The sequence below is a fragment of the Panicum virgatum genome, chromosome 5K, assembly GCF_016808335.1.
Source record: "Panicum virgatum strain AP13 chromosome 5K, P.virgatum_v5, whole genome shotgun sequence".
NCBI classification, from domain to species: domain Eukaryota; kingdom Viridiplantae; phylum Streptophyta; class Magnoliopsida; order Poales; family Poaceae; genus Panicum; species Panicum virgatum.
The window spans coordinates 29,834,308-29,861,902 of NC_053140.1; the positions used below are offsets into that span (position 1 = coordinate 29,834,308).

The following is a 27,595-nucleotide window of genomic DNA, read 5'->3' on the forward strand; positions in this document are numbered from 1 at the left end:
CTCTGTGCAGGGAGCACTTCCCTGGGCTCGTGGAGCATGCCGGGGTCATGGAGCCGGCCTACATGTGGGACCACTACATGGCCGTCGCAGATGCAGATGATCGGAAAGGGAGGAATTTCGGCACCAAGGCGAGGCGGGTGGTCGGGGAATTGTGGGTAAGTCATCGTGGCACTACATTGGTCAATAAATCGGATGCACTTGAAATTCTTGGAATACTTACTGCAAGTATCGGTTCTATATGCAGGATTTCTATAGGTGCGGGCCAGGTTATGAGGCCAGGGCAAATCAAGTGGCTAACAAAGCCTGTTACAAACTGGTGAAGGACATGCACTACGAGGCGCGCATTCAGGCCAATGTCTGATACATCGCCGATTATGAGAAAAGGTCGATCAAGAAAGGACCCGCAAGGCAACTCTTTCTCACGACGGATCAATACTCAAAGGTAAATCAGGAACATCTCTACTCATTTTTTGTGAATTTGAGATTCCAATACGACATACACCTGATTACGTGTAGGTGCCTTTGAACTGGTGCGCCGAGAAGGTTGAGTGCTGGGCTATGATGGTCGATAAGTGGATGAGCGAGGAGTGGGCCCGGCAGCACACCTTATGCCGGGAGCGCCGCTTGATGATGCCAGGTGCTGCGCACCATCAAGGCAGCAGTAGCCTTCCCGAGTTTAAGGAGGTTTGGGTACGTGAATTCACTTTTTCATTCTTTGTAACGCTAAATTCTGCATGCTTACTAATCATCTTGTTTTTTCTTTGCAGACGGCATCACATGAAGGGCAGCCATGCAATGAGTTCACGGCATACGTTCTGGCTCACATGAGCAAGGCGACGTCCGACATCTCCTTCGACCCGGCGGCTCCGCCCGAGGCCTATAGCAACCCGAACATCCACACCCACATCACTCGGTACATGGAGGAAGGAAGGGCGCTCCATGGGGACACATGGAATCTAGCCAACGCACCCCTTTCTGGAGAAGCCACCATGAGGGCGGGAGGAGGGAAGAAACACAGTCGATACTGGCTCGGCAACAGCGTAGTCGACACGGCTAGTACGCCCACTCTAAACAAGTCGAAACTATATAATCAGTTTCTGCGCACAACTTTTCTAAAAGGAACAGCGACACAGTTTCGATGATATCTCCTAAACTGCTAATCGGAATCGAATGAAACTAGCGCCATTGGAAAGATATCGACGAAACCTACAACTTTTGTTGTACAAGCAGGATCACATTCCGCACCAATTAATGCTATAAATTCATCTAATAAACCAGCCTAATTAAGTTGACATGGTAACCTCACCAATTTGCAAAATCTTAGAACCAATTAAAGAAATCCTAACTTTCCTCTTGGTTCCCCTCCCGCGGCTCCCTCTCCTTTGTTCCCTTCCGAGTGCTGCTACCCCCTTTTTCTTTTTTCTCTTGCTTGTTCCCTGGATCCTCCCCACGTTGGACTGATCAAGCAAGAGAGGCAAGGCACCGTGCGGCAGGAGAGGGGGGCGGCGGTGGATAGGAGGAACGGGGCTGGGTAGGGGGTGACGGCACCAAAAAACCCACGACAGATGAAGGGCGGCGGCCGTACAACGGGGAGCGATCTTTTTCTTTTTTGACGAGGAAAAACAAAACCTAAGCCATATCCAACGGTCTAGATTCATCGGCTCGCCACCAATTCATCTGTTATCCAAACTTGGCATGTGAGTAGTAAAACGGATTCATTTCGACGAGCTCTACGCAACCATGGTCTCTGATCATTCATCCGACCAATGATTCAAAAAGTCAACTTTGGGTCAACTCCCAAATTTTCCAAAAAGAAATAAATAAAATAAAAATTTATGTGAATATTTGGGATATTACAGTTGGACTTGTCGTTGTTGGACTAGTGCTTGTGGATGTTCGACTCGGATTTGTGGACTAAATTTGAACATTATGTGATATTTGTGCTATACGTGCGATGTTTGTGATGGATGTGCCATGAGAATATGTGATATTAACTACCTATGATGTATATATAATGCTATGTTTTTTGTTTCAAAAAGTGGGGCTCGTATAAGCGAGAAAACAGAAAATAAACAAAAGGGGCAACTTTGCCGAGTGCATTTGCCTTGGCACTCGGATTCCGAGTGCCAAGCCAAATGCACTCGGCAAAGACCCCAGTTTCTCCGAGTGTAATTGCAAAGGCACTCGGCAAAGTAACTGGCTTTGCCGAGTGTCAGAACACCGAGTGCCACAGATCTGACCCTCGGCAAAGCCAGTAACTTTACCGAGTGCCTTCTGTTTGGCACTCAGCAAAGCGTCATTAACCGTCAGTTTGCCGGCCTCTGTGCTTTATTTTGCCGAGAGCATTCCGGCACATCACAAATCTTTGCCGAGTTCCCAAAAAAAGACATTCAGCAAAGATGGCTTCGCCGTCACTTTTTTTGCCGTGTACGGTTTGCCGAGTGTCGTACTCGGCAAACCCTTAGCCGAGTGGAAAAGGGCCTTTGCCGAGTGTTTTGGACACTCGGCAAAGCGCTTGTCTCCCGTAGTGAATTTCATTATTTTTTTGACCTGTTGGTGCCTCTGAATTTGGGTGCACCTCATCATTTCTGAATTTTGCTTCTCTGGCCTGTTGGTGCCACTGCTATATTTTTTATATATCAGTTTGCCAGTTAAAGTTGTATCAGTTTTGCCTGTTAAAGTTGTATTAGTTTGCTTAGATTAATAAATGGAGACCTGACAAATTAAAATAGTGGTTTAGAAGAGAATACTAATTATGTGACTTCTGTTCTCAAAATGGATTTTTTTTTTTGAACTGGTATAACATGAAACAAAGCAATGCATGGTTCTAAGCATCTCTAACTGATGTCATATTGGCCTGCAAAGAATCTGCTTCTGAACATATGCAAACAGCATGTTTGAAAAGTCACGCTATCTTGATTCCTCCATTCATCGCGCATTTTATTGATGTTGGCGTAACTCTTGGATGGTAATAATTTTTCTTTAACTCATTATCTTTGCTTTCACTTGTTAGGTGAGCTTGTGGGCAGTATAACAAATAAATATGCTAATATGTGAAAATTACTTACACTTACTGCAAAGTTTTAGTTGTGTTGCAGTCACTGATCTATCTTGCCTGCCTTCTTCATGTTTGGTGTGGCATTTTTACATCACCGGGGCTTTAGAATTGCAAATAGAATATGAATGAAGGCTAATTCCATCTTTTTATTTCAGATGCTTGGTAAGGCAGAGTCGGGAACACATGGCCTAGGGTGATCTAAAAACCGGCTCAGTTCTTTGTGAGGTATTCTAGTATCCATTAATGTCTTTAACCTAAAATCTTGAACTGGTCCTTTCCTGAATGCGTTGAGATCTATTATTGGTAACATAAAATGCTAAGTTTCTACTCCATTTATCTATGTTTACCACTTTCTTTCGTACCTTTGGTTCTACAAATGGACATAATGTCATTGCAATGTATAATAACTTCATTTATCTGTGAATCCTCTTTTGATTGCCTGAAATTCAATTCATTGCAAATCTTCTATCTAATAAAGTTCTATTATATTTAGAAAAATTATTCTTGTCTCCATCTTGCTATCCTGTGTGTTGGAATTATTGCAGCATTGCTCAGTGTACCATGGCCAGTCATCTATATTAGTAGTGGCATTTTTTTAAATTCTACTTGGTATTTAATGGCCAGTCATCCATATCAGTAATGGGCTTCCTGAAGGAGCAATAGCATGGTTGTATTAAATTATCTTAATCACAATACCAATGAATTGAACAGGCTTTCCAGTAAAGATGGTTTTGGAGTAATCATGGTACTTGGCATAATTTAATATTGTAATACCCGGCTGCACTATAAAGATATGCTCTCATGGATGGAAGGGTTTTCCACTATTTCCTGATTGTTTTTTTATTCATTTGCAAATTTTGGGCAATCTGATACTCATTTCATGCTTTAATGTTGAGTACATGATCTTATTCTAATTTCCTTGGAAAAGGAGTTGATCTTCATGCTTGCTGCTAGCCAAGGAGCTGCTCAAGCATACTGTACTATGGGGATAAATTTTAGTGGCCTGTTTAACTCTGAATCTAATCTTGCATGACCATGTGGACTGCAGTGGGTGTTTTGAGTGGAAGCATGGGTGAGGTGCCTTTATTAGTATAGAAGAGGCAGGACTGAAGTTCAGCTAAAAAAGAACAGTACAAGAGAAAATAAAAAATTACACAAAATTATTTGCATCCTATATTTGTGGAAGATGTCGTTTTTAGGAACTGGAATTACTAGAAACGGTATTAGAACATATTACTTGCAGGGTGTACAAACTTAACCAGTGAGTTGGTATTTTTTATCCGGAAATTGATTGGTATGTATGTCTTGGCAATTGGAAGCATCAACAGACTTCAAGAGAGGAAGCATTCTAGTGCCTGTCGGAGGACTCAAGCGCCACGAGAGCTCATCATCACTTAAACAAACTAAACTTTATATCATTTTCAGTCTTCATAATCTGGAGAGTTGAGGCCAAGGCGGCGCTGAGGCGACACGGCTGGGGCGGCGCTGAGGCGGCAACAGAGGCCGGGTGAAGAGGACGAGGCCATCAAGGGGGAGGAGAGGTGGCCGGAGCGGGCGTCGCCGGCCTGGTGCGAGGCTGCGGCGGTGACGGCGAGGACGGTGGGGTTCGTGTTGATGAGGAGCAGCTCATCGATGGGGAACCCCAGCGAGAGAGTGATGAGCGTCTCCGTCTCCATCTCCCCAGCATGATGGGGAAGCCAAGCTCTTGTGTACTACATCTTTTGTGATGCACGTTTTGCTAATAATCTAGGTGCATAAACGATGCGTTACAAGACATTGACCATTAAGAGTTTGACTTTGTTGCACTATGTAAGAAAAGACCAATACTGACGGGCGTCATCTCTCTAAGGTGATGGACATCGTGCCCGTCACTTGTAGATCGTCACTGATTAGAATAGAAAAGTGACGGGCAAAAGCCCGTCATCTATGTACGTAAAAGGTGACGGGCATCGGTATGAGCCGTCACCTATGGTATTCTTAGCCCGCCACCTATGTCAACACATAGGTGACGGGCATCATTCTTTTGCGTGCTAAAATAAATATTTGCAGCGTGAATAAAAATTAAAAAAAATTTGCGCGAATATGCGCGCGTACAATTTTTTTCAGCGTTCGTCACCTATGTACGTAAAAGGTGACGGGCATCAGTATGAGCCGTCACCTATGGTATTCTTAGCCCACCACCTATGTCAACACATAGGTGACGAGCATCATCCTTTTGCGTGCTAAAATAAATATTTGCAGTGTGAATAAAAATCAAAAAAAATATTTTGCGCGAATATGCACACGTGCGATTTTTTCCAACGTCCGTCACCTATATACGTATAAAAGGTGACGGGCATCTGTATGAGCTGTCACCTATGGTATTCTTAGCTCGCCACCTATGTCAACACATAGGTGATGGGCATCATTTTTTTGCGTGCTAAAATAAATATTTGCAGTGTGAACAAAAATCAATAAAATATTTTGCGCGATATTTGCAGTGTGAACAAAAATCAATAAAATATTTTGCGCGAATATGCGCGTATGATTTTTTCTGGTGTTACTAGGATTCGAACCCACAACCTCAGCCTCGCGCGTACCCTTCCCTAACACTGGACTACAACATCACATGTGACCAACAATGAGATATTTTCCTTTTATCATCATTTTTCTTATCATCACTTTGTAATGTCTTATATAACCTGTTTCACAGCTATAACGATCTCAAATGAAAAACTTTTCAACTACAAAGTTGTAGATCTGGTGGCGAGCTACAACTTTCGTATATACTTTTTTTCCATCTGAGGTCATTTAAAAATTTTGAAAATTTGAAATTCAAACTTTAAACTATATATTTGGGTGCCAAAACAACCTCAACTCAAAACATTTTGAACTACAAAGTTGTAGATCTAGTTGAGACCTACAATTTTTGTATAGACCAATTTTTTATTTGAAACAATTTTAATTTTTCAAAAATCGCATGTTCAAATATTAATAAAAGTCACAAAGGTGACGCGCCTTGATGTTGCACGTCACCTATGTCATCACAAAGGTGACGCGCTTTGATGTTGCCCATCACATTTTACTTATCAAAGTCCGTCACATATACTAACCTTATAGGTGACGTGCTTTAACGTTGCCCGTCACCTATATCAAACTTATAGGTGACAGGCCATAAATGTGGCCTGTCACCTATAACAAAGGTGACGGGCTTTGATGTTGCACGTCACATATGTCATAACAAAGGTGACGGGCAACGTTTTAAAAAGGCCACCAAGAGGTAAAAGGTGACGTGCATCATCTTTGCGCGTCACCCAGATAACAAAGGTGACGTACAACAACAACATGTCACCTTTGTGCACGTCACTATAGGTCATTTTTTACATAGTATTGGTAGTTAATGGTCAGTTCATAAAAATCTTCTGTCCGTCTAACTTATATTATTGTAGTGTATTTGAACAACCATCAGTCTAACTTATATTTATTGTAGTGTATTTGAACAACCGTCAGTCTAACTTATATTATTGTGCACGCCACGACAATTAGTATTATATCATGTTGTATAATTATCTCTTAATTAGCCACACCTGCTTCTTACTATCTTATACATACAATTACCTATTTTTATAATTACTAGCAAATATGCCCATGCATTGCAATGGAAGTGAAAAAATTGGTCATAAGCCCGTGGAAGTGTACTTTATTCGCAATGCACATCAATGTACAATTGATGACTCTACTTGAGGGTTATGGAAAGTATGAGATTTCAAAATCTTTCACCAAAGAATAGCTGCTTAATAGATTCCTCAAATTCTTGTTCTTAGGCTGAAGTACTGCTCTTAGTCCAACTAAGGCAATCAACCACAACCACAAGCATGCATATATACCAAATATAAAAGCAAACAAACACACTAAATTAACAACAATACACCAATAATCTTATAAACACAATGAAGAGGTAGACCACCTTACTACAGTACATGGGTGCAATAATTACTAAAAAACATATATAGTTAGAGGGAGAAAAATGTTAGCATTTAAACTAAAGGTTGGCGCCCACGTAATAATATAAACAAGAAACTAAATTATGGGGATTTAAGGGACATTTTTGGAATTAGGAAGTAAATGGGAATTAGGAATTAATTATTGTGCAAGAGTGATGTCATCAAGATATAATTGAGAAATATTCAAATAAATAAATAAAATAGGTAACATAGGCAAGGGTTATATTTTATAGTTGAAATAAAAGATGGTAGATTTTATGGATTAAAGATATTGAAGATCACAAGATTTCTAAAATTTGAATATAATAGAATACATCAAACAACATAATTGTTTTGCTAAAAGAAAAAGTCATGTCTACTGCATAGGCATGACATCAACGGGTATTGAGCATGTAAGCAAGTACAGAGGCATTGCACTAGGCAGATTTGCACAAGAAATGACGATGGTTTTGTTTGGAGGTGTGCATATAAGCATGCACATGGCCATGGTTGATTACACTTGTATCGTTGCATGTGATGGCCCGGTGCTGGTCGCTTATGACTATTGACGATAGCAACTAAGCAGCATGCATCGATGGTGACAGCGTTCGACAATGTAGGAAGCATGCGGCAATGCGTATATGAGGCGAGCAGCAGTGCGAACGGGGGAGGCATGGCCAGTGAGCGGTGGGAATGCATGCGACAAGCCAGACGTCGCCTGTCGAGGCCCCAGGGAAGAACGAAACTTTGCCTCCTACCGGGCGAGAGCTATTTGGAGCGTTATTCAGTTCGTTGTTCATTTGCAGTGAATAGAACGCAATGCATTATTGGAAAAGCAACCGTGTTCATAGTGGTATCATGTTTTAAACATATTTTTATAATTATATACTTACACATTCCATTACACACTATCTTATACATAACATTTACCTATTTTTATAATTATATATTTTTTATGTTTTAAATATTTTGTCTATTTTCACCGCAATTGAGACCTTGTTGCTCGTTTTCACCATATATAGTTTCTTAAAAATGCTTGTTGCAACTAAAATTTAGTGTGGTTATTTTTTCGCAACATTGTTCTTCAGACACGTGCGATGCCGCACGTGCACCCAACTAGTATCAGTAACGAGGTTCAGAAATGACATATATGCAGGTACATTTAATCCAACGTCATCAAAGCATCGGTGATTACGTTTTGATTTAGGCTACTTAATTAAATTTGTTCATGTTTGGTCAGATTCAAAATATATGCAAATTATGTCGAGTTTCACTGTCAAGAATCTTTAGAAATCTTGTAAAAAAATATTGTCTAAATGCTCTATGTCAAAGAAGAGTAAAATCACAAAGTTCTCAGAACGGAATAGAGGCAAATCGAATCCTCAGCTTGAAAATGCAGGAACCAAATCACAATGTTGAAATAATAGGGGTAAAATTACAGATACAACTACAAATAGGGGTATGATTGGATCAACAAAGTTGCCCCATAAAAGTACGCATTCTCACGGCCGGGGTCAAGTAACTAGAACCAGCTTTCCTGCATCTACCATCAAATACATCCTATAGATACTAAGTTAATTCATTCTGTTTCGTTTCAAATTAAAGCTTGTAGTCATCAAGATATTTTCTCGACAAATAATTGGCCTACACGAGAGCTAAATGAAATCATCAACAATAACCTCCAAAATCATCAACTCAAAGAAGCAGTGACCCTGAATTGATCAAGTGCCGACGGCTTGGCGTGCCCCAATGCGCTCCTGTTATCCAGCATCTGCTGCCAGGATAAACTCCGGTACCGTGCAGGCTTTTCTTCTGTCACCAGCTCCGGGAGAGGGCCGAAGACAAAATCGGTTTCGCCATGCTTGGCAGGGTTGAAGAAGAGGGCAATGGAGACCCTGGGCTCTTGTGCGGACTTGATCACCACCCTGTGCTCCACGCTTGTGTATTCATCATTCGAAACCACCTGCGAATTATTGTGAACGCAAAGGTTATTAGCTTGGGAAAAAGGATGCAAATACTTTAAATTAATTAGACTTTTCCATTAATAAATAAATTAATTTAGAAACACGAGATGAACACAAAACTCATGTGTACCTTTAGAACGTCCCCGATGTTGACAAGAAGTGTACCGGCCCCGGGCGCCACGTCCACCCACTCGCCGCCGTCGAGCCGCACCTGCAGCCCGCCGACCCCGTCCTGTGAGAGCACCGTGAACAAACTTCCGTCGGTGTGCTCGCGGCTGCCCAGGGCCCGTTCCGGCTCGGGACACGGCGGGTGGTAGTGGCACTGCATCAGGACTCCTTCAACCGGGTCCAGCCGCTCGGCCCCGACTCCGAGCCCCTCCGCGAGCAGGCCGGCGATCTCCTTCCCGAGCCTCGTCAGCGACCGACGGTACTCCAGCAGAGAGTCCCGGCACGCTGCGGGGAGGTTGCGGAGGTCGGGATCTCTTGGGCGGTCGTCGAAGCGGAGAATGAGCGAGTCGCGCCATGACAGGAGGGGAGTGGTCACGGGCTGGCCATCCGTGGGCCGCGGGATGGGTACGGTGGCGTAGGTGACGGCCCCGGTGGACGAGACGGAGTAGAGCGGCGAGCGCGCCGCGAAGGGCTGCTCGTTGAAGGCCCTGACCACGGAGAGCGCCGAGTCCACGGTGCCGGCCGGGACGCCGTGGTTGGTGACCTGGAAGATGCCGCTCGAACGCGCCGCGGCGCGGACGAGCGCGACGGCGTCCGAGCGCGGGAGGGAGAGATCGACGGACGGGACGACGAAGTTCACGGCCGCCGACGACACTGGCGCGGTGGGCGCCAGGAACAATGGCGGCACTGTGGTGACGCCGGACTCCACGAGGGCGCGGACGCCGCCTCGGGACTCGTGGAACCTGAACAGGGCCAACGCGGCGTCGTCGTCGCCGGAGGCCATCCCTTGTTGCCCATCGTAGCGGCGCTTGTGCTTGCGCTTCCGATGCGATGCGCGTGCGGTTGCTGGATCCATCGCCGGGCGGGGAAAATTACTCGTCTTTGTAAAGATTGTGCAATCAATCTTTGCTAGGGCCGCGTCATGCTGTATATTTAATTATTTATAAGAGCCTTCAACCGGCTAGGGATCGGAATACGTTTACAGGATTTTGTCACAAGCGTACGTATGACGCACGGATCATTGAATCCTATATCTCCTATGAGACTAGGATACAACGTATTAGGAGCAGCTCCAACGGTTTCCAATTTTTTTCCTCAAAACTTGTTTGCCAACTCCTCAAATAGATATGGAGAGGGAAAAAAAAATCCATCTCCAATAGTTCCCTATTGTTATTCCCAAAAATGAAAAGTTTGTGGTCCCATAAGATTAATTCTACGAGAAACTTCCATAGCTGGTGGACATGGTTGGCGGACAGGAGCTTCTTGCAGGTCTAGATTGCCTGCGATTTAGGGCACGTGAGCGTTTGGATTAAGGGAAAAAGAAAGAGGACAAGAGGACTCCGTTTTACTTCTTATTGCGTCGGTGATGCACCGTGGCGGTCAATATCAGTATTGTCCAAAACATCATGAACCCTACATGGAAAAATTAGACCACGGCAGCCTGCCCTTGCCCTAGATGGAAAAAATAGAGGATCCAAGGCATACTTGAACCCTAGGACGCCGACGTCGTGCTCCAGGTTAATGGCGCCAAAGGGAAGGAGGCGCGGCGCGAAGGGGGAGAAGGGCGCGGGAAGAAGATAGCGACGGGAAAAAGAGTGGATGGGGAACGATTGAGGCATGCACATTTTTGCGCACAAGAGAGAGCGCACTTTGCCAATTGTTAGGAGATGGGGAACTTGGATAGGGAACTATTGGAGACGGGTTTTTTTCGTCAAAAAACAAAGATGAGGAAGGAAGATTGAAAACTCTTAGATATGCTGTTATGTTACAACTCTATCTACTAGCTAGAATCCTACACATACATTTGATTATATTTTACATTGCCCCTCAATCATAACTTGCGTATCTTATCTTACATCTTACACTATTTTTATATATTTTATTTATATTCATCATACAAATAAAGAACCAAAACTTTTGAAAATTCACTTCATCTAAAATATTCCTACCTACCTCTCGCACCGATATGGAACTTACCCGCTGGCACCCGCCCAGCATCGCATACAGGTTTATTTGTTTCGGCAACGAATTACTCCCTCCGTTCTAAATTATAGGTCGTTTGACTTTTTTGATAGCAAATTTGACCACTCGTCTTTCTTATTAAAATAATTTATGTAAATATAGTCAAATTTAAGTCATTAATAAAGAACTTGTATGGATAAAGCAAGCCACAACAAAAGAAGTGATATTTTGCACAAGTTTTTGAACAAGACAAGTAGTCAAACTTGGGATCCAAAAAATCCAGCGACCTATAATTTAGAACCAAGAGAGTAACTAGCCAACGATTGCTTCAGTCTTTTCAGACAACGAATTAGCTAGGCAAGGATTGCAATTTCTTTGCATCTCATGCAGGTTTATTTGTTTCCACGCAAGTGAATCACGGATCATGCAGGTTACCCAAGGCAATGAATTAAGAGCAACTCCAATAGATTAGCAATAATTCTTGCTAAATCTAGCTAGTTGGAAGGTCTGTAAAAAAAATGGAGGGGTCGCTTAAGAGGGGAAAAACCAACAGAGTAGGTATAATCTGGACTCTACGTATTCCTATCGTGGGGGACCCTATCTCCGACGTTTCTTTTCCTCTTTTCAGACGACGCCGACTTCCAGCGCCGCCGCGGCGATTCCTTCCTGCAGCGGCCCCCTTCCGATACTCCTCTCCTTTGGTGGCCAGGCACTGCGCGCCGTGATTCATTCCTGCAGCAACTCCCTCCGATCCTCATCTCCTTCGGTGGCCAGAGGCATATTTGTGCAAATGAACTCACAAATTGACTTTTGTCGTCATCAATTTCAGATGAATATGCAAAATTGCGAATTCAATTTCAGACTATGCATCAAGGACCTCAAATTGAGATGTGCAACGATGATCTCACCACTGCACTGCTGCGTACTGTCTAGGTCCTCGTCCCTGAGCAGGATCGCGGCGGATCCATTCCCCATCCACCATAGACAAGGAATGTCTGGGCCTCGGCATGGCACGAGCTCACCAGCGGCATCCAGGGCGGGAGGGCTCAGGAGCGGCAGCGCGAGGGCGGAGGGGTGCGGAATCCGACGGCAGGGGCAGTGTCCGTTCAAGAAGCCGGCGAGGGCGGCGCGAGAAATAAAAGCAGCACGAGCGCGGGAGCAAGGAGCACGAGCGCGGGAATGAGGGGCGGGAGCGCAGGATCAGGAGGATGCCTAGTCGCCGGCCTCAGCGAAAATGTCTAGCGCCGGATCAGATATGCCGAGCAAGATGCATTGCCAAGCAAGAAGCCGAGGCTGTTGGATGGCCTTTTCATCAAGTTTTTTATTTTTTTACCTAACCAAGTCTATTTACCTAAGCACGAACCGGCGCCCGCGGCCTAGGTGCGCGGCCACCGCGTCCCCCTCGTCGGCGAGCAGGTGCGTTCTGATGTTGGTTCTTCCATTCATGCATCTCCTTTCGTTGCATGGTTCCTGATCTGATGGATGTCGAAGCCGACGCCCGAGTGTCGTGGGTCTCGTGCTGTTCCATCAGTCTTGCAAGCCACCCGCCATGGTCAGCCCTACACTAACCACGTCGGTCGCTTCACTTGGGGAGGCAGTCGCGGTGGCTGTCGGGGACTTGGGCCACGCCGCGTCCATGCCCCTCCCCCTTGCCGAGTGCATTGGACCTTGGCCAGCCGCTGCAGCTCGGTCTAGCCCTAGGGTGCCGGCCCGTACAGGGACCCTCCGTACATAGATGGGGAGGGGGCAAAAGCATTGTAATTATGTCAAAATTCAGGGGCAAACATAGATGACTGGATGGCAGAGCCGTGTGGAGCCTCGTTTCTTTGGCTCCTCCTCTCCTGTGAAAGCCGCTAGGGGCCCTAGAGGCTCTAGGGGCTCTAGAGGTGTGGCTCTTGATCCGGAGCTGCTCCAAAAAACATCGTTTGTGAGGGTTTCGGCTTCCGCTCCTAAACCGACTCCAGTTGGAGTCACGCCAAAGAGGACCTTAGAAATAAAAATTTGGTAAAGATATACAAATTTGTTTGTTAAACATATATATTTAACCGAATGCGCTTCAATTCAAGTGGGCGTTCCCGTTGCTCATCACGTCACATGGCTTCAGCCGTCAGGCTTCCGTGGCGCACGGCGCGCGGCAGTCGTCCGTCCCCAAGAGGCCAAGACCCAACTCTGTTCAGCTCCGGCCCCACCGAGGCACCCAGTAGAATCAAAAGCAGCGAGCACGCGGAAAGCGACAACACAGACCTCTTCGCCTTCACCTGCTCCGGCCATGTCGCGCTTCCTCCGCCCCGCCGCCCTCGCCGACGCAGCGGCCGGGGGGCTCTTCTCTGCAGCCTCGTGGAGCCCCTCCTCGCCCCTCGCGCTCTCGGCCACCCCCTCATCTTCTCCGTCGACGCCCGTCGGCCCCAGCGACGCCACCGGCCACATCGCCCTCGTCCGTGCGCACCCGGGCCTCCGCGAGCTCAACGCGATGCTCACCCCGGCCTCCTTCCTCGTCGACGCCACGCAGACTCTCCTCGGGAGTGCTCTGCGCATCGCGCCCTTCTACCCCGGGAGTCTCCGCCTGGCCCGCGACTTCCTCACCGAAGAGATCCTTTCCGCGGAGTCGGAGTCGGAGGACCCCGCCGATGCAGCGGCGAAGCAGGCAGTAAACGCCCGGATGCATATGGCCCTCCTCTATGCCCGCGACGGCTGCCTCGACGACGCGCTCGACGCCATGTCGCTGCTCGCCGTGGAGCACTCCGGCAACACCCTCGCGCGCCTCTACGCCGCCGCGCTCTGCCACGTCCTCGGCCGTCACCAGGACGGGGCCCGGTGGCTCCGCGAAGCCGCCGTGCCCAACTTCTCCCGCCTCGAGCTCAAGATACCGTTCGTGGAGGGCATCCTTTTCTCCACGCTCGGCTCCGCGCCGCGCGCCGTGGCGGGCTCAGAGGAGCTGATCCTGGCCACCACGCTCGGGCTGGTGGAGATGTCGATGTGGTCCTTTTTCAAGCACGGGGATCTGTCGGAGAGGCTCGAGGTGTTGGCCTTGATGGCATTCTTGCGTGGCGTCGTGGCGAGGAAGTTACGCAGAGATTCCTGCAGAGATGATGGATCAGCACCGTTACAGGGATCTCAGGACGCCACCCCAAACTAGTACACGCCAAGCATAGGTGAGATGATGCTCGATAATTTCACTCAGATACTTAGATTCAGTCCTGTCATACAATTGGATGCAACCAATTTTAGGTTCTCGTAGTTGATTGTAGTATTTCACGTGTTGCAAACATATATTGCTTGTGTGAATTATTCAATTATGCCATGGTTCCATGCTTGTTTGAATTAAACATCAATCTGATAGATCTGAATATGTTGATACAGTATCCATTTGGGTGATGAGTAAGTTGTTGAGCTTTCTATGTTTTTAGGCCAAAGAGTTTACAATTGTTAATTTAAGCATTTCTATGTGTTTAGGCCAAAGAGTCTGTCTGCTTCACCATTGCAGCCACATCCTTTCAATTCGTCCACATAAACCATGATAGTACCTTGTATGTGTGCTAGAAAGTTCAGTGAGTGGAGTCTCCCTACCTGTTAAGTTGGGCAATTCGACACTGACATAATTGTTTTAGGAACTGAATTCAGTAAACTAATTTTAAGTGCATTCTGCTGTAGGCACTGTATTTTCTTGGTAATAGATGGATAGGAAACATGCAACTCCTGTGTACAATTGAGGTCCAGGGAAATGTCAGCACTGTGTATCTGATAATTGCTGGCGTATTTGTAATCAGAAGTATTCCATTTGGGAAGATGTATCAAAGTGCATTAGTGAATGGTACTTATGCTTGATAGATGGCAATGTCCGTTTCATATTTACCTTGCTGATCCTGTTACTGAAGTTAAATGGGGTGTCGGCACATTTTCCTGTTGTGTCCTGGATTGATTGATAGTCCGTATAAACCTGAATTGTCATATTTTGAATATAGAGTGCTGATCATCTTGTAATTACTGTTAGCCATCCATTTCAGTATTTCACACTATTACTAGAACATTGAAAGTACAGTAAATTATGTGCGCAATAATGTACTAAATGGCACACATGCATGTTAAGATTGATTATTAAGACCTCATGCCGTTCCTGTTTTTATTTTCTTGCTAGCTTGTGTCAATGTCGAAATGCCTATGTATCAAACCTGTACGGAATGTTCTGTTATGAATGTCTTGCATTTTCAATAGAATGTTTTTGCTTCTCTATATGACATATTGTGATCCATTAGTCCTAAGAACAGAGAATATTTTTGACCTTTCAGGAGGTGAATTGGGTCTTCAGAAGTCAACTCAGATTTAGGTAACCAAGTCAGAAGATCCTCGGTTAACACTGAATGAATGTTCACAGTGAAGTGCTACTACGGAGTTTTGAATTGATCTTGAAGCAATAGTGTAATGCAAATTTAGTCGCTGACCTTGTGTCCTTACCAAATTTCACTTTTGTCTTGGCACTACCAAGGTGTCCCATAGATAGTGATTGATACCAAAGTACTGCTTACGCCGGTTTGGCAATCAATGCGTGAAAGCTGTATGGCTTGATGGATTTATGTTTCTATGCTTGGATCGATATGCTGTGAAAATATTACTCTTCCATTTTTCAGGATTACAAATCTTAGTACAAGTTTAAAGCATTCTTTACCACTTCTGTTGGTGTCTGCAAGCAGGGCAGCAGAGCCTATGCTTTTATTTTTCAAATTTCTGGTGTCATTTTCCATTGCTTATATTTGTTTACTACTAGTTTAGGTTGGAATGCCCCAGCTACTCTCTTCGGTTAATGTTGCATGTTCTGAAGACACGTGCATATCTATAATAAGCTTATTCTTTTGGTTTCAAGGCTTTGAATTGAATAACTCTTTTTTATCGGACACTGTAACTGGATTTTCATTGGATAAATGTGCCGTGATTACTAGGAAAAGCAAAGATTAGAACATGTACGCTTGAATGCGTGATAAAAGTGTGTCTAGTCCTTGATATAACAACATTCTTATACTCATGGATCACTAAGAACTATATAGACTCAATGATAATATGGGTGCTAATTCGCTATGTATGGTGTCTCTGCTTTAAGTGACATCATTTTTTTAGAAATTATCTCCAAAGTCCAAACTAGTATCTTGTTGCAAGAGCTTGTTACTAATTGTTCGTTTTCTTAAAAAACAATCAACAGACCAGCAAGCAAGCTGCTAGTTTTTTTTTTTAGCGACCGTGCCTAAGCACGTTTTTCATTAAGAAGGGAAAGAGTTTACAACAGGTTCAAGAGCTCGCGATGGCGAGCTCCTGTCACCTACACATGGTACAACAAGTTAGACAATTACAAGAGCCGGATTTTGCGACCTTAAAAAAAGAACAACTGGGAACAACTTCTGTAGTTGGTTGAATCCCGCATAAGCCCAAGACTTGGCTTCATCAAAAATCCGCAACACCAAGTCGGACGCCTGAAGATTAGAGTTTTGAAAGATGCGATTGTTTCTTTCTTTCCAAAGCATCCAAAAAGTAAGGACCACGAGAGTGTCAAAAGCTCTTCTGTTCAGTCCAGGCACTTGTTTCCTCGACCAGTTCCACCAGTCATAAAACTCCCGATCATCTGAGAGTCCAGCAGACAAACCAAGCCAGTGCCACCTGCGAATTAATGTGGACCATACCTCCCGAGCATAGATGCAGCCAATCAGGATATGGGATATTGTTTCAGGCAGTTGCAAGCAGGCACCACAAGTGTCATTGTCCTACAAATTGTGTCTTTTCCTTCTAGCTGCAGTCCAGCAGCGATCATGTAGAGCAAGCCAGACAAAAAACTTGCAGCGACCAGGTGCTCTTGTCTTTCTGAGCATTTTTGCTCTAGGGATCGGATGCTGACCAACGAAAAAAGCTCTGTAAGCTGAAGCCGTGGTAAAACAATGATCAGCTGTCCATTTCCAAATAAACCTGTCCTCGGCCTGCTCAACTACAACTTGGTTCTCAACCAGATTCCAGATCTGCAGGTACTCCACAATGACCTGTACTGTAAGAGCTCCGGTGATGTCTCGCACCCAAGCTCGATTTAAGAGACCTTGAGCCACAGTTCGGTGTTGCTGTACTCGTGGTCGAACCGCCGCAAGAAGAGCCGGCGCAAGTTCTTGGATGCCCTTGCCTTGAATCCAACGGTCAGTCCAGAAATAAGAGCGCTGGCCATTACCAATTTCCACTGAAATAGAGGCACAGAACATGTCAAGAACTAAGTTTTCAGTGTGATCGGGCAAGGTCGCCCAAGGCCTGTTTGGATCAGTGCGCTTGGCCCATAGCCAACGCATGCGTAACGCATGGCCTTGCAACCGCAGATCAGGTATGCCAAGGCCACCCAAGTCCAGAGGCCGACAGACCTTGGGCCAAGCGAGGGCGCAGTGTCCACCTGACACTGATTCAGTTCCCTTCCACAGGAAGGCGCGACGGCGCTTATCAATGCATTTTAATACCCATGGCGAGATTGAGATTGCAATTGCCGTGTAAACTGGAACTGCCGACATCTTGGACTTCACAAGTACAGTTCGACCCGCCTTGGTGAGAAGCCCCGCTTTCGAAGTCGGCAAACCTGCCACGACCTTGTCCACCAAGTGTTGCAGGTCACTCTTCTTAGGCTTGTGGATGGACAGAGGTATGCCCAAGTATGGGATTGGAAATGGCTTCAGGACTCCCGGCAAAAAGTGCATTAATGTTGCTGTTTCGTTGAGATTGCACCGGATGGGGGTTATGGCGCACTTGTCTGGATTAGTGCGGAGCCCCGAGGCAGCAGCAAACATGGTAAGAATTGTTCCAACAGCGACCAGGTCCTGCTCAGCTATCGAGGAGAAAAGGATGACATCATCTGCATATAGAAAGATACGCTCCGGGATGTTTGAGTTTCCCAACGGCCCGAGCACTTGTTTGTTGACAGCCAGCCGGAATAAGGCATTCAAAGGCTCCATCACCAGGACAAACAATAATGGAGAAAGGGGGTCACCTTGACGTAAACCTCTTGCATGGCAAATACACCTCCCAGGCTGTCCATTAAGTATGATTTTTGTACGCCTCCCAGGCTGTCCATTAAGTATGATTTTTGTACTGGCTGTCGATAGCAGCATAGAAATCCAATTGATCCATCTCCTTGAGAAGCCCAGATGTCTAAGTATTTCAAGTAGAAAACTCCAGTGAACCGAATCAAAGGCTTTGGCAATGTCCACTTTGAATAAAGTACTGGGGATTTCTTTCCGGTGAAGAAGGGAAGCAGTTAGCCGCACCGCTTGGAAGTTTTCATGAATTAGACGACCAGAGATGAAAGCACTTTGGTTGAACCGTACAAGGTCATTCATATGAGGGGATAGCCTTCTAGCCAGGACCTTTGCAAAGAGTTTGGCAAAGCTATGAATTAAACTAATCGGCCGAAAATCGTGCACGGTTGATGCATCCGTCTTTTTCTTTAGAAGAATCATGTAGGCTTGGTTAACTAAGTATAAGCTTCTGCCGTCAAGCGACCATAGGGCATGGAAGGCCCTGATAATATCAATTTTGATAATTGACCAGGCTGTTCTGTAGAAAAGGCCTGTGAACCCATCAGGGCCGGGAGCCTTGTCCAAAGGGATTTCCTTGATGGCCTGCCAAATTTCGTCTTCAGTAAAGCAAATATCAATCCCAGATAAATCTTTCCTCGGCAAGGCTAGCTGATCAAGGCAGCGACCGAGACATCATCAAAACAAACCCTTTCCAGGTCCGCAGCAGAGACATCACAGTCATTGACCGGTAGAGAGTTTCGCCCAGCATGTGTCAAACTCGGCCCGGCCACGGGCGTGGACACATTCTGCGACGAAGGCAAAGCACCAGGTTGGATTTCTGCTTCAAGCAGCATGGGATCCCATGTTGGGATCGGTAGGGCATTCCTCAGGATTGTTTGGAGATCCAACATGGTGCTGCAGCCCAAGGTTGAACACCGCATCTGTGGCGAGGCCAGCGTTGCCTCAAAGCGCAAGGGGTCAGGCACTTGCTTCTCCAACAGACAGGGGGCCTCAGGGAGCGACCAGAGGTCCCCGACAGAGGGGGTGGTGCTCGTGGTGTCATCCGCAGAATGGCGCTTTCTGGCAGGCTGGTGACCACAAAGGCAACCAGGAGACGACCCTCCCGAGTTCCCCTGATCCGGCGGCGAGCGGGAGGAATCGTCATTCTCCAGCCGCCCGAAAATAGTTTTTCTCAGCCACGGGTAGGAACTCGACTTGTCGTTGTGGCCGCGGCGAGCACCAGTGGTGACCCCATCCCGGGCAAGGCGACGAAGGGGGCGCCCGCGACCATTAGCTGCCGGGGGTTGTGGGCGAGCTCGCTTGCATTGCTTCGCTGAGTGCCCCGTTCCCTCACAGCGGAAGCAACGGGATGGGTTGGGGCACCTCGCCGCCATATGATTGAAGGAAAAGCAATTGAAGCAGCGACCGACGAGATCCACGGCACAGGTCGACGAGCGGGGCGGCCCCGAGGTGGAGCGCGTTCCTCCCTGGCCCGCCGTTTGGAGACGACCAGCTGGAAGCCATCCTCGTCGATGTAGGGGGCGACGCGCAGAGGCCGCGCAGGAGGCGGTGGTGCGGCCGGATCTGTCCGCCGCGGCGAGGGGGGTGACGGAACCGCACGAGGGGGGTGCGGAGCCACCCACGGGGGCGGAGAGGACGGGCGGCGGGGTGCTGGAGAGTGTCTGCAGATGGAAGGAGGACCCGAGTACTGGCGACCCGTAGAGGCAGACCCCGAAGATGCCGTGGTAGCAGTCGCCGGCGAGTGATGCGCATGGATGAGGAGCGACGCGGCCACGGCGTCGCAGCAAGTCCCCATCCGGCGGGCGGGTTGGCCACGGCCCCGCGGCGGTGGTGGTGGCCTCGGGCGACCGTAGCGACAGTTCTTGGCGGAGTGGCCTTCCCGCCCACAGCGAAGACACCTTGAGGGAAAGGAGCAGCGCGCCACGACAAGGCCATAGGACAGGCAATTGAAGCACCTGCCTACCAGATCCGCAGGGACGGGCCGTCGAGGAGGTGGGGAGCGAGCACGTCGCGCCTCCCGCCGCATATGGCGCTTGTTGACCACCTCACGGAAGCCATCAGCGTCCACAGGGGGGACGAGCGACCTGGGAGGCGGAACCTGGATCTCCGGCCAATCCCTAACCTCCCTCCGCGGCCGCAGCCGCCTAGCATCTGCCATGAAACCACCAGATCTGCGACGAGGCGGGGAGGAGGCGCGACCAGCGGGCAAGGGCTCCTTGCCCTTCGAGGAGGGGCGTGGCGAGGACCACAGGAGCTCCTCCTCGTCTTCCTCGGAGTCGGAGGGGATGCTGAAACAAATCCCCTCAGGTGAGCCACCAGGGGGGCGACTGGGCCCTGCGCCCGGCGAAGGGGAGAAAGGAGCCGCAATGGGGTTCAGGGAGCTCGGAATGGGAGGGGAGGAGGCTTGGGATGGGTGGCCGCCGGCGCTGGAGTGGTCGTCGGCGGGCTGGGGCGAGGGGTGTTCGGGGGGAGGGGCGGGTCACACATCGTCTAGCCTTTGGGACCGTTTCTACTGATTAGAAACGAGAAACCGGGATGGGTGAATTACAGAAGTGCCGGCAAAAAAAAGGTGGAAACAGGGTGTGATCTCAAGTTATTTTGGGAATCTTCGCCGGGGCATCAGGACTAAAAACAAACCTAACAAAGTGCCTGATCTCGCCAATTCAGTGCGACTTGGAGGCTTCTGTCACACTTCTAAATCATTTCCCCGGAAGGTTTGACCCATTTCCCATCCGCTATTTGGGTATCCCCCTGGCTTTGAGGAAGCTTAGCAAGGCAGACTTGCAGCCCCTGGTCGACAAGGTAGCTAACAGGCTACCCGCTTGGAAGGCAAACCTCCTAAATCGGGCTGGTAGAACTGTTTTGATCAAGAGCACTTTGTCAGCCATCCCGACACACACGGCTTTGGTGGTCAGTTTATCACCCTGGGTAATCAAATGCATTGACAGCTGTAGGAGAGGATTCCTATGGAAGGGTGCGCAATCTGCTAGAGGGGGGGCACTGCTTACTTGCCTGGCCAAGGGTGTGTAGGCCAGCTGAGTTGGGAGGTCTTGGAATCATAGACTTGCAGCGATTTGGTTATGCACTTCGCATGAGATGGCTGTGGTTGAAGAGAACAGATGATGTTCGGCCGTGGCAACACCTACCTGACAAGGAGGAACGGGTCGCCAAAGAAATGTTCCAGGCGTCTATTTACATTGAACTCGGTGATGGCAACAAAGCGCTCTTCTGGACTGATCACTGGTTTCAAGGCCAATCGCTGCTTGATGTCGCACCATGTCTGTGCGACGCAGTGGGCAGTCGGATTCAGAAACAAAGGACAGTGGCCCAAGCACTGCAGGGTGATCGCTGGGTTAGAGACATTAAAGGAGCCTTAACTGTCCAAGTAATCATCGAATACTTACGTGTCTGGGACATGACCAGGGAGATCCAGCTTGTAGTTGATCGGGAAGATAGGATCTGCTGGAAATGGTCGGCTGACAAGGTCTTCTCGACCTCCTCAGCATACTCATCTTTTTTCATAGGCCAGCACCCAATTGAGGGAGCAAAGTTGCTCCGCAAGACGAGGGCGCCAGGTAAATGCAGGTTCTTCATCTGGTTGGTGCTGCATGACAAATGTTGGACAGCAGATCGACACAAAAAGGCACGTGCTACAGGATGATGACTCTTTTGCGCTTTGCGCCCAGCTTCCCGAGAGGATCGATCATCTACTTATCTGCTGCTCATTTTCTCGAGATATATGGTTCAGATTGTTGCGCAAGTTTGACTGGGAAGCTGTTACTCCTGACCCCCGGGTAAACAACCTTGCTATATGGTGGATCGCTGCGAGGAAGAGGATCCCGAAAGAGAACAGACGGTGTTTCGACTTACTTTAGTCCTCACCTGCTGGCTGCTGCGGAAGGAGAGGAATGATAGAACTTTTGACCGCGTGTACGCACGATAGATAATGTCTTAACTTGGGTGGGTGATGAGATCCTAGCTTGGTTCCAGGCGGGTTTTAAGCATCTGCACCCGGCCATTGCTGCCTTTGGTAGATTTAGCTGTTGCGAAATCGTTTCTGTGTAATTTTCGTTTCGGGCTAAAAGGGTTGGTTCCTTGTCTCTAGAGCCAATCCTCCTGTAACTTTTCTTCTTCTTCTTAATAAAAAAACGTGCTCACGGACGATCGCGAAAAAAAAAGTTTGCACACATTTTTTCTCAGGCGCTGCCGCAGCCTGGAAAGTGTGCCAATCTGTGCTCGGCTGGCCAATCACAAGAGCAACCGTGGCCGACAAGACGTTGAGCAACCGTCCATCACCCCTCCTGCAGGCACACGCTGGGATACCAAGCCAGCAAACCAAGCCACGCACCCGTTTCCATTCGTCCCCAACAAACTCAACTCTCTCCACCTCCCTCCGCCCTCCTCGTGCTGCCCATGGCCGGCCGCGTCCTCCTCCGCGCCGCCGCACTCGGCCTCGCCGCAGCGGGGGCGGGGGCCCTCCACGCCGTCTCCAGGTGGACGCCGCCCAGGGAGATCTCTCCCTACGTCCCGTCCGTGAGGTTCATGTTACTGGAGTCCACGCAGGGCCTCCAGGCCGCCCTGCTCGGCGCGCACTCGCTCTACGGCCAGCACCTCCGCGACGTCCGCGCCCGCGCCGAGCACGACCTCGCGCTCGCCGACGTCGACCGCGCCGAGGGCGGCGACCCCGCCGCGGCCGCCGACCTCCGCCTCCTCCTCGCGTTCCTCGCCACCCGCGACGGCCGCGCCGACGACGCCCTGCGCATCTACGAGGAGGCGGCCCGCGACGCGCCGTTCGACCCTCGCCCCCGCGCCCTCGCCTACCACCTGTGCTGCTTCGACCGGCGACACGACGAGTCGGTGCGGTGGAGCGCGGCCTACCGCCGCCTCGTCCCGGTCATCGACGGCGCAAGCCAGGTTCCGGGGTTGGAGTCCCACGAGATGCGGGAGCTCGTCCGCGAGCTGTTCATCGCGGCGACGATGGGCGGCGTCTTTAGGATCCTCCACCCCGGGGACAGGGCCGCCGTCATGGACGCGGCCTGCGGCGCAGTAGACAAGGGGCTAGTCGCTGCGCTGCAGGACAAGGAGCTGTCAGCGACAGAGAGGCTTCGTCTGCGAGCTCTCCGCGTGTATCTGCACGCCAAGGTGCTGCTTCTCATCAACAAGGAGGCGAGGGAAGTGGCCAACGGTGGTGCGGAGGCATCTCCTGTTTCATGGTAAGCAACCTTGTCCTTGCACTCGTCTCATCCTCAGATCAGATGCAGGGATGCGGTAGATTGGATTATTCAAACAATTGTGTGCACGCCTGCAGGGTAGTTGTGTAACGTGTTTGATTTGGTTCTTCTGTGATCAGCTTATCTGTTAGGCACCAATAAGACCACAATCAGTTAGTAGCTAGTACAACAAATCAAAACACTAATAAATCTTGCTTTGTTGGTATTTATCCTTCACACTGATTCAATGGACATGTTCATGTGCAAGGCTGTATGCTGCTGACGAGGAACTGGATTGGTAGTTGTATTATGTCAGTTCAAGTGTGGATTTGGGAATTTGTTGGAACTGAACTACACGCATACATGCTGACATAAATTATTCTTCATTAATTTGATCAATGAATAAGTAAGGTCCGGCTCTTTAGAACAAAACAGATGCTGACTTTAGTGATATTATGAGATGAGATTACTGCACAAATTTAATTAGTTTAAATATAGTTATGCAGTGTATATTTGATTTGTTTCTTCGCTGGACCAGTTCATTCCTCAGTAGGCTCCAGTAAATTGAAACATAACAGAAGGTGCCAATGACTAGGAGAGTCCACATATCCTTCTCGTGGAACCATTTGTTGATGCCAATGGACAATAATATGTGACATTGCTTTGTCTACCATCTGAGTTGCATATACTTCTTGACAGAAATTTACTAGTACTGTTCTGTGTGGTTGTATTCAATTATTTCTTCCATTTGATGGATGCATAGGCCATAAGGTCTATTTCATTGAAACAGAGCAGAGCAGACTATTGATTTGCTGATACATGACATTATTTGTAGAATACATCTTTTTAACTAATATATGCTACTGTGCTAGTATGAGATGAGGATTCCAATTGTTTTAACTACATAAATATCACTATCAGACATCTCAACATCTCAGAAATGAGAGTTTCTTAAGACTTCAGAGAAATCTATAAATAAAAATAATGCAAAATATAATTTGTAGAAAAAGCAAAAAAGAGGAAACAGTTGTGTCCATTTGTGAATTGTACTTGGGAATTTTTTTTTATTACAAACTGATGGACAAAGATTCTATTCAGTTTCTTTTAAAATTTATCTGACATTGTGTGAATCTTTTCCTTTCTCTTAGGCATTCCAAAAAACATATGTTACTTCCAAAAGACATGAGTGCTCTGCTTTTTTCCCTTATAAAAATTGTTCTAGAGCAAAAATGTTCACCTAGTGATTAAACCTATGCTACCTTTTTATGCAGATGAGGTTGACATATAATTACAGAAGTCGACAGTTCTTGTTTCTCTGAAGTGCCTGATCGCTCAAGTTACTATGGAGGCCATGTTCGTTGTATCAGCATTAAGGTTCTAGATTGTAAGCAGAGATTTTCAACTAGCAGATCTGTTAACCATAGAAGCTAGGTTATTGTTTCGCAAGAACGTTAGTTCATGTGCCGCTCGAATAGAGTTGCCTTCTATAAGGTCATATGCTCGAAGTTGATTTCAATTTTTTCAGGCAGTACAAATTAGTTGCACAAGAGTTTCCTGCAGCTTACTGGTGATATCCTCGAAGGTGGCTGTAATATTTTCTAGGCATGTAGCCCTTATTCACTGTGCCTTTTATGTTCTCAGGGATTATGAGCCGGCGATGCAATTACTTTTTACACATTGGTACGCAAGCTATTATAAGCTCCTATCTTTGCATTTAGTCGGTTATGTTCTCTGGTTTCCTTATGAGACAAGTTGCGTTTCCGTTGGACGTTTTATCAGCTTCTGCTTGTTTTTGTTTCAGCCTACCCTGTAAGGACTGTGCATGCTTTTGTTTCGAATAACAGCTATCTGCATGTTCTGGAATGGCATGCAGGGGCGTCCATGTTTCCACAATGCGAAGATCTGCTTTGATATACCGATCTCTGCTTGTGTTGATCCAACTCATCCTTCTCTGGATCATAATCTACTTTTTGATGCATCTTTTGTCAGATCTCCAATAGTAATTTGTGTCGTTAAAACTCAGTATTCATTTGGATACTCTGAAACAAAAATGTTGACCACCAACATCTACTGAAATAAATTCAGACGACCTGATGAAGTCAATTATTAGATCAGAGCATACCAACATTAGTTTCATGTGGTTGATACAAATGTTGATGCTGATATCATTTGCCAAGACAGTAATCTGACCACACACATTCTAAGAAGACAGCATACATGTTTTAGCTGGAGGGAATACATCAAACTGCTTGATGTTTGTTACTGCATTATCATAGGCATTCTCTTCCTTTTGGCTGCTGCTGGTGTTAATGTCTGATATTGGCAACAAAGTTGATGTCTACTTTTGTATTGGTTGGGAGTCATGTGGGTTCTCTTAGCCTTACATCATTCCTAGTATGCTGATCTAGAGGAAGGGTGGTATGCTTGCAGTTACTTTATGCATGCTCTTAGTTAGGGGTGAAAATGTGGAAATGGTTATCCAATTTTTTTGCATCCCTATCCGCCTCTAATATGGGTATATGTATCTGTATCCATTTTAATGTGGTACTAAAGTGGAAGTATCCGAATTCATTTTCCCTCATTTTTCTCATCCGATTCCACATCTGTATTCGATAATATCCGCAAAATCCATATTCAAATAAGGATAAACACATAGGAAACTATTAAAACACTATCTATGTAATGTAACTAATGATTAGTGATATTAATTTTAATATTAATAATAATATATTTAGTGGAACTATTTAAGAGTGATCACGACTAAATGAAATGTGCTACTAGGTTTAATATTACTAATGATACATAAATATTAAGTTGAATTAATTTTAACAATAATAATAATGTTGTATTTAGTAAAACTCTTAAAAGTGATCATGACAATTGACAAATGAGCAGTGCTACTTGTCTTAATTGTTTTAATATTATTAATGATATATAAATATTAAGTTTAATTAATTTGAACATAATTAACTATATTTTGGTATGGATAATCATATTTTAATTTACTTTGGTTTATCCATTTATTGTTAAAATTATATATATACTTTATTTCATTTATTCTTGATAACTATTGATATTTCCATTAAAATATTTATTCATTTGCATTTTAAATCTTTATATTATTAACTACTTAAATATTTATGGATAAATATGTTTTGATGAGATGTATTTTTCTTAACTTCAACCGTTGTACCATCATACTTTAATTCCTTATTGTATAATATTTTAGTGATACCTTTGAAATGTGTTTATAATGAATAAAACAAATGAATATTGCTATATGTTCCAAATCAAGTGAATATCCGAATATGAGACATCCGTTTTGCATCGTATCCAATAACATCCGAATCCGTATCTGTATCCAAGTTAAAATGTGGTAAAAGTGCTATCCGGATCCGATTCCATCCATGTTCGTCTAGATTCCAGCATGCTTACTCTTAGTTTTCTCCTTTCTCTGCTTTTTCCCTGGCTAATCAAATTGTTCTACGAAAGGTGGATCTGTGAACAGAAATATGGAGGGTGTGGGAAAAGGGGAGAGATTATATCAGGTGATGGGACATGACACGTTTATACCACAAAAACAAAAAAACAAATATGACATCGCCGCTAGAAGAGCTTCCGCTGCGCGTGCACGAACCAGTGATACCCTTGGAATGAGCCTCAACATTCTGCTATGGGATGGACCATCTTCTTGCCTCCACCGGACCATCCGCTCATGGTGGTGACAAAAACGATTTGATCGCCAAAGTGATATATATATATATATATATATATATATATATATATATATATATATATATATATATATATATATATATATATATATATAGTAGCTTCCACGACAGAGGCTAGCACATGGATGAATAATCAAGGGTGGCATCGGTGACGTGGTAATAAGACCGTCATTTCAGTGCTAGGGGTTGACCACTGGGTGTATGTTGGCTATGGTGAAGGTGCTCGTAGAGGTGGTGGCTACGTTGGAGGTGCCGGTGATCTTGACTCTAGAGGCGGTGGAGAGATGCTTTTTAGATGGTATGTTAGGAGCTTTTTCATATCAGAAGGTTGCAGGTTCAAAGGATAGCCTGGTTGTTTTTTTTTTACATTTTTTTTAAAAAAAGCTTCTCTAATTTCTTTCTTGAGACGTGTTACAGAAAATTTTTGATGCGCTTTCTTAAGACATGTCAATATCTAATAACGTATCTAGATACTAACTTTACAAGTGCTT

At 46.3% G+C, this 27,595-nt stretch overlaps 3 protein-coding genes across 3 annotated transcripts; 2 read left to right on the forward strand and 1 right to left on the reverse strand.

The window, feature by feature from the left end:
- Positions 1-8,710: 8,710 nt before the first annotated feature.
- Positions 8,711-9,936, reverse strand: LOC120709837 (1-aminocyclopropane-1-carboxylate oxidase homolog 6-like). Its single transcript, XM_039995479.1, has 2 exons — positions 9,115-9,936; positions 8,711-8,983 (listed from the first exon to the last, which is right to left on the reverse strand). Exons 1-2 carry the CDS (start codon positions 9,934-9,936, stop codon positions 8,711-8,713), a joined length of 1,095 nt encoding a protein of 364 aa, XP_039851413.1.
- A 3,327-nt stretch (positions 9,937-13,263) lies between these two features.
- LOC120707071 lies at positions 13,264-15,769 on the forward strand. Its single transcript, XM_039991846.1, has 2 exons — positions 13,264-14,266; positions 15,401-15,769. Exon 1 carries the CDS (start codon positions 13,384-13,386, stop codon positions 14,248-14,250), a length of 867 nt encoding a protein of 288 aa, XP_039847780.1. The 5' UTR covers positions 13,264-13,383; the 3' UTR covers positions 14,251-14,266; positions 15,401-15,769.
- Positions 15,770-22,507: 6,738 nt separating this feature from the next.
- Positions 22,508-25,087, forward strand: LOC120710619. Its single transcript, XM_039996251.1, has 2 exons — positions 22,508-23,373; positions 24,642-25,087. Coding segments are annotated over exons 1-2 (801 nt in total). The 5' UTR covers positions 22,508-22,573; the 3' UTR covers positions 24,643-25,087.
- Positions 25,088-27,595: the final 2,508 nt, after the last annotated feature.